At 37.2% G+C, this 10,191-nt stretch overlaps 1 protein-coding gene across 1 annotated transcript; it reads right to left on the reverse strand.

Moving 5' to 3' along the window:
• Positions 1-1,523: 1,523 nt before the first annotated feature.
• LOC131794574 (transcription factor HES-2) lies at positions 1,524-3,442 on the reverse strand. The gene is made up of 4 exons (XM_059112097.2): positions 3,277-3,442; positions 2,769-2,864; positions 2,519-2,612; positions 1,524-2,093 (listed from the first exon to the last, which is right to left on the reverse strand). Exons 1-4 carry the CDS (start codon positions 3,337-3,339, stop codon positions 1,714-1,716), a joined length of 633 nt encoding a protein of 210 aa, XP_058968080.2. The 5' UTR covers positions 3,340-3,442; the 3' UTR covers positions 1,524-1,713.
• Positions 3,443-10,191: the final 6,749 nt, after the last annotated feature.

Genomic DNA, 10,191 nt, shown 5'->3' on the forward strand with positions numbered 1-10,191 from the left:
TATTTGAACCTTATCAAATGCCTTGAAATTTACTCTAAAACATCCGGGCTTGGGATGGGGAGGAGCGAGCATTAAAAGACATATCAAATTTTCGAGATGAACTGATAAAAAGTAGTGTAGACTGAAAATCTTAGACAAAACAATTAGAACAGTTTGACATCTTCTTCCTCTATTTCACTGATATCAAAATGGTGCGTGTTCTATATCACTGATTGAGAAAGCTCTGAAGTTCAACCAATGTACACTTTATGGATCGCAACACTATCTTCAAAATCGGACTCCAAGTCTCCTTACTGCCATACATGCATCGTGTGATACTTTTGAGAAACTGGCGTTATACGTTATACCTCGCTATACCAACATTATGTTCCTTTGCTGATGGCGTTTTTTATTCTCCTAACCTGTTTGCATTATGGTTATGACTGGCTATCTGTCTGATTACTCCGGGTAAAAGGTCCAAGGTTACAATATGAAAAGTGAACAGCCGTCTACAGAGTCGAGGCAAATTATAACAGATGAATGACGAACTTCACGACGAACTTCGTGTCATTCTTCTGAAATAGAACTTGCTGTAAGATTTCTTGTCAAACTTTACTAGTCGGTTTTTTTGTCGTATTGGAACGTAAATTTTGAAATAAAAAGCAATAATACCTTACAGATGACTACATAATTCAGTCCTTTGGCATCGTAAAAGTTTTATTTTTGAGTACCTGTTCAACGTGCATTTCCGAAATTGTTCTCTTTTCCCGCATTTAGAATTGGTTTATGATTACTCGACCAAAGGAGAGTCATTGCTCAATTCCAAGAATTCGAAAAAAGTGATAAGTCACTGTACCCGTTTGCGAGAAAATGACCAATTACCTACCAGCGGGATCTGCTGAGATCTGATCATGGAGAAAAAGCCACCATTTTTTCATGTGCAGCCCCCAGTTACGTGTGAAATTATGCGCAGTAAGAATGTGCAATGAAATAAGACAGAATAACCTTAAACCTTCTTTGGATGAGCATTACTTTGCTCTGCAAATGAGACGCACATTTCTAAAGAAGCTACCTAATTGACTTAACTTCCTTTTGAATGAGGAACGAGCCGTGTAATTTGTTATTGTCTATATGAATACTCGCAGTCTCTAAATACAATAGGTCAGGAGTGAATGAAAAAATAGAGAGACACTGGGCATAGACATTAACCGCACGAGTGGCTTAGGCAAATGAATACGTGAGTCCACGCTTACGACTCTTTTGCGCAAATCGATCTCTACCGGTGATCAATTTGCTTGTGACCTATGTGTTACCTAGCTATCGTAAGTGTTCTGTGATTTCTGTTATAAGACTCTCCGTGTACACATTATTTTCTTTCTGTCTAGATTAAGAGTGTATTCTGGATTGAGTAAAAAGCGTTGCCGTGCGCCCAGTCAGACAAAGGACTTTTTTAAGGGAACATTGCACGATATTGAAAAGTAAATCGCGTGGTTTATGTTTTGCTTTTTGTGGAATGTGACGCTAAGATCGGAGGGATACAAATGTATAGTACAACACTGATTTTGCTTTAATGCGGACACGGTGGGAATTTTATGTTACACGAAAGAATTTAGCGTTATCATATTCCATAAGTAAGCAGGAACATTCGTTGTATTAAGTAATCTCGAGTGTTAATTCACTTTTCTCTTAAAATAATTTCGTCTCCAGCATTGTTTCAATTTATCTACTTGTCTGTCACCAAGGTCTCCATACGGGTAATACTGTTGTGTTGCTTAGTGACGTCACTATCGGAGCAGCTTCCTTTCTGCTGCCAGTGGTTTGCTTAATCACTGAGTCAGCAACTTTATTTGGCTTCTCTGTGGGTGAGGGAGGTGGTGACGGGTAAGGTAGCCATACAATAGTTGGTTGTTGTGGTGTTGTCATGGCAACCATGGGAGCTGAGACGAAAGTTGGCATAGAAGGTGACATCATTGGAATGGGCTTAACGTCAGCGGTCATTCCCATGAGAAGTTGGTCTTGTGTGAGATAGGGTATTTGAGGCGGTGCAACTAAATGTCTCTCTTGAGGACCAGTCTCTTTAAGCTCTGTTGTGTGCTCAACCAATGATCTTAATCCTAGGAAATAAACGACCATTCTGATCAATTTTAAGAAATCTTTCCATTTTGCGATAGGATTCAAAAACCTTTCGGGCGCACTTTTTTAAATACGTTCTCAAATTCTAACAGTTTTTTCACCATGTTTTTTAATTCAAATATTTAGACGTCTATAACTTATTTTTAATCTCTAAACTCGTCGAAACCTAAATACATGAACTAATGTCTCCAAACCCCGTCAAAATGCAAGAGGAAGTGTGAGAAATCCGAGAAGGACTGGTCTCTAGATTCCGATAGGACAATGGCCGTGCGTGGGTGTGTTTGTAGTCTATGTGACAGCCGTCAGCAATAAACTGAGACAGGAATGTATAATAAACGATGTCTCTGCCAATCAAAGTTAATCAGTTTCGGGCAAAACTACAACCAAAATGGTTTGCTCAACCAACCTGGCTGCATTCTTTGTCTTGCCTGGGTTCCTTTCAAAAACTGCACAGCCATCTCCAGAATGTCAGCTTTTTCCATCTTTGAGTAGCGAGAAATCTGAATTAATGAGAAATAGATTGCGTAAGTAAAAAGTAATTTTACTTTAATTGAGAGAATTGCCAATCTCGTCGCCTCAGAGAAATTCATACGAAAATAGATTTAAATAACAAAATACATAAAAACAAGGTTTATCAAGTATTTTTGTGAACTTACATCTTTATTGAGAGCTTCTAACACCAAGTGTTTAATTTCGTCCAAGCTGCCATTTATTCTGTCACGTCTTAACTTCTCAATTCTTGGCTTCTGTGCCTGAAAGTTAAACACCACAAATATTTAGAATTACTGATCATCGTCTACATAAGATGTTTGGCGGTTGCATTCATCTTTTTTGATTCTTTACAGATCCTTATAGGAACGCACTTCAACCTGCACTTTAAAAATGCTGATTGTGCATCATCGGTCCCATTCCCCTTCGAATTTCCACGGCGTAATTCCTCCGAAATAAAGATACCTTACGTAAATCCTTAAAAAAAAAAGGAAAAACAATTTTCTTCCTGCTTGATGCGTATTAGTTTTGTATAACTTTTACAAGTAAAAAGCTACTGGACGATGTTCACCACTCCTCAAACTTGTTTGAATTTTTTTAGCTGAACAGTTTCATTACGCAGAGCAGTCAAATGATATTTCCGAAATTCTTAAAGAATAATATGGAAACACAAACCTTTCTCCGTTCCACTCGAATTTTACCGATAAATTCTGTCGTATCATGCCCTTGATACTCCATAATTTCGAAATGAAGCCTTAATTCGCTGGGCGCGTGTTATGAATCTGGTGTCTGTGGGCGAATAGTTTGCGTCTCTCTACTACGTTAGCTATTTAACGTCAACAAAGCCACCTCCTTCTCGCAGAAAATGCTTTCGCAGTGACTTCATTGTCAAATATTTGTAAACACTTTAGTGGAAACATAGTGTTAAACAATAACCTTAATAGTTAAGGACTATCATATTAACTTGACAATAGCAGCGACCGTGGGAACGTGCAATTCTGATTGGTCCCTGCTGAATAGGCACATGCCGACCGCTTGCGACAAAACGACGAAGGAGGTAACCCACGCGTGACGAGTGTGAGAAAAGTCGTCCGATTGGTCAGTTGCTTCCAAACCTAAACCCGTTTAATTAGTGGCAGGATGTCGAAAGAAGCTCTGCTCAAAAACGCGAACTTCATATAACGTGCGCGGGTGCAATCAGCGACACCAATCTTTTTTTCGCGCTTTTTTTTTTCCCCGCCAACCAACTCCCCGTTCAACCTCGTAGTACTCACAACAAATAGTTCTCACGGAAGTTATGTACGCCTGGACGCATTTCGCTCCACGTGTGTTTATAAAAGGGAATTTGCTTTTTTTCTTGTGTCTTTAGTGACAAGCTTTTGTTATGCGTTTCACACGGGGAGACACACAAGATTTGAATAACAAAAGCATGGTTTATTTTCCCACGGTAAGATCGATTCTCAGCGTCTATTTGTGCTTCACTCTGCACTTGAGCCGAAAGTAAAGTGAGTTCCAAGGATAGTTTCGATGCTGGTGGTATGATAAATGAGATGATTAAGCATCAGTTTTTAGCATGTTTCTATTATTTCATTGGAAAATAATCCTTCGGTGGGGAAAATGCCTAAGATGTTTTGACTACATGTCATGGAAGCTAATGACTCCCTCGGTCATTTTATTATTTGTGTTATTTCATTCCGCATCAAAATGTCATTTACTCAGGCGAAACTGAGAAAAGAAATGGCCAGTTTTAAGCTTGCAAAGCGAGCGCTAAAATTATTTTTTAATTGTAGTTCGAGACTGTCATTAGGAGAAAGTGGATAGGTTTCGAACTTTGATAAAAGTTGAGAGTACCGGTGGCCACAGCAAATGTACATCAGATGACATTTTCGAATACTGATCAAAAGAAAAAGAATTATTAAAAATAAGAAGTTGAACTAAAGCCTTTTGAATTGTGTCACAATTTAAAGTAAAGGCGGGAATTTTTTGATAAATGCGAAAGGTTATGAAAGATAATGGACTAAATTTATACATTAAACAAAAATAATTTTGACAGGAGTTTTGATAACAAGTTTAGAGCTTACCTTGAAAATTTTCTGACAAGTCTGAAACTTTAATGTGTAGAAAACTCCTTACAGACTTTCGTGAAAACATTAAAATTCATAAGGCGGGTAACTTTGCAGAAAGCACACTTTACATTACACTTACTTCAGTAATCCGCGATACATTTTATAAATCTCAATTCTTGCTTATTGCGACAAAATGCTGAACGAAACCGAAAGGTAATCCCACTGTCACTCAGGAGGAGTAAGACCTACGGATGGTCGGTTATATTCTAAACTAAGTGACGTTCAACGCCTCAAGGGACAATTTATCACAGACATGCGTTTATTTCCAAGCTGGGGACATTTTTTCTGAGCCTTGACCCACAAAAGACAAGTTTTAGTTTGGTCAGCATAAACATGTTTGACTAACCCTACTATCTGTCTGAAGTCGGCTGAAACATTCTTAAAAGACCTCGAAAACAAAACTATAATTTGTACCAGAATGCTTGTACGTGACCCAGCGCGAGTTTTCTTCTTGCGATTTCTAAAACACTAATTGGGCTCTAAATGGAAGCGCATACGAAACCAAAATAAAGATTAGTGATATTATTACCACTAGTGTTAATTGCTGCACACAACAAACAATCCGCGTTCTTTGATTTCCTGGTTGATAATTCGCCGTCACAATAACAGACCTGACCTAACTAAACAAGCAGAGACAAGTTTGGAAATTTGAATATCTGCAAAGACTTTCAAAAGACTTGTGATAAGCAAAATAAACTCAAGTTTTAAAACTCCTAGATGTCCCGTGTGTTACGCAGCATTCATTTTGAAAAAGGAACCGTTTAAAGGGCCTCATTCAGAATATTTTTAGATAATTGACTAAAAAGTTGAATTTTACTTGTTTGTAGCATTTGTACATCATTGTGAAGATAGAAGCTCGATTTTTGTCATGAATTTAGTAATTGGACTTCCCCGTCTGGAGAAAGATTGGGGTAAGACTAACAGCATTAACGCAGCTAAAAAGAAAAGAAAAGTTAAAGAAAAGAGAATGACCAGCCCGATGATGTTCATCACTGCTAGGAAATGACAATGTTAAAAAAAATTTAGGCTAAGTATTTCACGTTTGAAAGATTGTGAGATAATTTCTTTTCTCCACAGTGAAAAGCGACATAGCTTAAAGAGTGTTAACGACCGAAAAGTTTTTGAAATCTGTAACTAGAATTTGAAATGTTCAGAGTTTCAGTTGTAAAACGATGAAACATTTAGCCATTGGGCGTAAAAAATTGATAAATATTAACCATAAATCATTAGTAAAGTTAAACGTAAATTTTCCGTCGCCAAGTGACAATCTTTTTTTTCCGAAAGTGTCAAATCAACTGTTGGCCGTGTGGCCAAAATTTTAACTATTAGCCGTAAAAACCATCTGATCCCATTTAGAACTTCTTTGAAAGCCACCTATTCTACAGGCTTTTTCATCTCTTCCTTTTCACTTGAAAAGCTTGAGGATTAAGATATCCGGCCTCACAGTCCTCTTTAGTATATACCACACAGGTATAGTGCTTTCCGCGCGCGCTGATTGGCTAGTTCGGAAGTGAATAGCAAGTACTATTCACCTCGAACAGGCGAGGAGACAAAATCGTGCGTCAACAATTTAATTTCTTACCATTTCTGAATGGAATAAACTAATATTTTGCCATCTGTGAGGAAAATATGAAGACAATTATTGACCTCAGTATCGGTGAAAGTAGTGAGTATTTACCTCCACTTTGTGAGTAATTTTTTAAATACTGTCAAACTTCAAATGAGCTCGACTTGCTCTTAGGGTTCACAGGATAGGTAATTTCTGACGTGAATAAGATACAAATTGTGATCATTAACAAAATTCCATCGAAACACACATAATTAGGTCAATATAAAGGATGTAAATACTTAGTTGCGATACAAAGTTTTTTTGAGGTGTGCATTGTACCAAACAATAATTTCATTAAATCCTAAACATAAGGGTTTTTAAAAGGGTTTACACGTGCAAATTCATTTTGAGTGTCACAGCTACCACCCGGTTATAGCATTGAGGGCTGACACCGTATAGCTCGGTATATATCACTGGGTCGGCAATATTCGAGGTAAACGGACAAGTTATGTTAAGGTATGTCAAATTATGTCAAGAAGTAACAAGTTTACCCGCATCTTATAATAAATTCCTAGAGACGATTGATACGTACGTGATACGAATTGCCATATTTTTATTAGCTAGGCTACATCTTCTCGATGTAACTCAGAATTTTCATTACTAAGACGTAAAGAAATATTTATGATATTCAGTTGGGAGGAATTTAGAGTCAGACCGTGAATATGATCCGAGCTCTGCCTTTTTTAGTTAAGTACAAATTTTGTAACATGGTGATGAAATTATGGGAACACAGAGTAACAGAGTCAGACTGTGAACATGATCTGAGCTCTATCTTATTATTGGTATAAAATGTTTTACCAATGCTGTCGCTGAAAAATTTCATAACGCGGAGATGTATGATGTGATTATATATATTTACGTTAAGCAACAATTCGGACGTATGATATTACGATCTCAGTCTGAACTACAATTATCGCCACCCAGGACCATAACTAAGAAAACTTTAGGAGATAGATCATTTATGGTATCTGCTCCTAAACTTTGGAACAGATTGCCATCAAATATAAGAGCAGTTAATAATCTTAACACTTCTTAAAACACATCTCTTTAGACAGGTATTTTCATGTTTGCTTTTATAGTTCGTTTTTAGTTAGTCAAATCGTATATTCTTAGCCTTTTATAGTTCGTTTTCATATTTTATTTTGCTTAGTCTTATTGTATAGCGCATTAGATCATATCCACATGTATTTTGCGCTATATAAGTAATAAATTATTATTATTAAATTATGAAATTCTGGGAACACCTCCCAAACGATTCTCTCTTCATTGATCAATAGGCAAGAAAAGGACTTCTAAAATGATCTGTGCTTTGATCAAGATCAACCAATGGTTAAGTTGCAAAAGATCATGTTTTTTTTTATCACTTTCTATCCTCCTCCCAGAGCTGAGGCTTAACATCATATGTTCACTTTGCGTCTTTATCATAACAAGATCAAAGGGCACTGTGGTGCAATGAAAGGAAACCAACTCATCACATGATTATCAACTACAGCTATTTATAGAGGACCTCTGGATCATAACATGATGACCTTTTTGGTGGACTGGACTGGTTTCAACAGGAAGATAGAAGTGTTATGAATGATTTACTTGCTCAATACTAAACTTTCTTCATTCATACGCAAGGAAATTACCTTTTAGCATCAACGAGAGTAAAATAGTGGTGTCAATTTCAACCCACTTATCTTACAGATACCATTTCATAGCCGCAAAGTCTATGTTACTAAAGCGTTAAGTCATAATCCCTTTTTTATTGCCCGGGATAATCGCCTTTTTCACGCTTTACTGGCCTACGGGAGCATAAGCTCCCAGCTTGAATTTTAAAATTTGCCAATTTCATTATCTACCAATGCATCTGTTCCATTGGCTTGTTCGAGGCACCCTATTTGAATGATTTTTTACAAAAGGAGTTTGCCTCTGAGGTTTTCATATCAACTTCAAACGATAAATCATGTCTTGTAGTCCCTCCACCCGTGGTATCCGTTTATAAGCGGTAACTCTATCTTCTCCCCTCGTATCGAAAGTCGAAAATGTAGTTTCCGTCCTCTTGCCTCAAAAAGGGTGGTCCCTAATTGAATTAACGCCCAATTTCCGTCTTATAGAGGTCTTCTGTTCTTAATGAGACAAGGAAATCGTTAGTAATCGAATGTCTAGCGCCTCCGAGATTACTGTCTGAACAAACACACCTTTTTCGAATTTCAACTGATAACACTGAACAGACAAACTAGTAGATATGGAAACATTTCTTCTCCAGAGGATAGATATCTAAAGGAAAGCTACCACATGGGGTGATCTCCTTTACAATACACCAAGTCAGTTGTTATAGTTGATAATAAGCGATCGAGACAAGGTCGAAAGGACAACAGATCTGTGACTGTCCGGTAATTTTGTTTCTGTATGTTCAACAAGCTCTGTTACTTATAGCACACTTCAGTTCCTCCCTACCCCGCTCATTGTTTATCATGCATCTTCAGCTTTTCTTTTACCTTGGGCGGCTTCGGGAAGTTATCTACTGAGTCGCTTTTCAAGGTCACACAACAACCTGAATCTTTATTCGTTGATGTTAGAGATACAACCTCTAAAATACCTGTAGAGAGAGCTTGTTAAAATGAAACCGAGCCAAGACGAGCAGGAAACATAAAAAAGGGTGGCACTTATCAGTCATAAGACTCAATCAGTACGTCCTTTAGTTTTTTTCAAGATTTACAGTTGACGAATAATACCTTTCTTAAGACGAATATGTTATCTCCAGTAGCGGAACCACGATGTCCAATTCGTAAATTTGTCACCCAAAAACGCTTAAATTTAATACCACATGATCATCCCTTTGTTGACGGAAACCGCAGAAAATCGTGTCTGGTATTGAACTGCTTTGTAATTTGCTCCATACTCCATTTCCTCGAATCACCTCGAATGACTGAGTTTTTTCCTGCTTAAAAAAAACAGTTAACTGCTAAGGGAAATGTGTAGAAAACACCTAATACAGATGAACTACAGATAAGGAGCCCTCCATTTGGGTGTGATTGTATTTATGAAAAAAAAAATCAATGAAAAGCGGACGCATGGGATTAATAACAATAGACAAATAATAATAGACAGACATTTGCTGGTTTTTCAACTAACACTCTCAAAGTTAATTCTTTCCTCTCTAACTCCCGTTACTTTTATGTCAACTCTGAAATGCTAAAAGGTAAAAACACGGAGAACGATTTACCATTCAAGCCACTTTTTTCCCGTATGATATTAATTTTTCTAAGGACTTTAAGCCAAATAAAGAACATAGGCCCCTAGAAAGAAGATGATAATTTAGTCTGCGATGGTAATATTCTTGTGTCCATTAATAGATCGCAGCTACAATCGCATTTGCAACGTCTGAATTGCTATAGAACGAGCATCAAATGCTGCCAAATGATACTAATAGGAAGATGTTTATTCACAAACATTTGAGTCAATGACTGCCCCAGCCATTCGGCGATATTGGTCGAGTATTTAAGTGAACAGAAATTCAGGATTATTCGGCACGTCAGAAATCGTTTTAGCACAAGGATGAATCCAGACTTGAGTTGAAAGCATCCACCGATTTAAGCTGAAATAAATCATAGGTGGCTTACTCTAGAAAATAAAACTGGCAAGCAGAGAGGTGTTGAAGAATCAAATAGGACTTTACTAAATTAGCTTATGAATAATGTTCGCTCAAAGACGAATTTTTGATTAAAAAATGGCCAGTATACTTGAATGAGTTTAAAACCGATAAGAGAGCAAAGGTTGCGTAAATTACCTTTTTTTGTGATTCCATACTTAGTGTTGTATATGTTTCAAGTTTATATTATTGACAAATTTCATTTACTTCATTGTTAC

Source organism: Pocillopora verrucosa, chromosome 11, assembly GCF_036669915.1.
Source record: "Pocillopora verrucosa isolate sample1 chromosome 11, ASM3666991v2, whole genome shotgun sequence".
NCBI lineage: Eukaryota > Metazoa > Cnidaria > Anthozoa > Scleractinia > Pocilloporidae > Pocillopora > Pocillopora verrucosa.

Coding starts and splice junctions, on each gene's coding strand:
- LOC131794574 (XM_059112097.2), bottom strand. CDS start 3,339: ATGGAGTATCAAGGGCATGATACGACAGAATTTATCGGTAAAATTCGA. Junction 2,865..3,276: donor TTCGAGTGGAACGGAGAAAG/GTTTGTGTTTCC, acceptor TTTAACTTTCAG/GCACAGAAGCCAAGAATTGA. Junction 2,613..2,768: donor TAGAAGCTCTCAATAAAGAT/GTAAGTTCACAA, acceptor TCATTAATTCAG/ATTTCTCGCTACTCAAAGAT.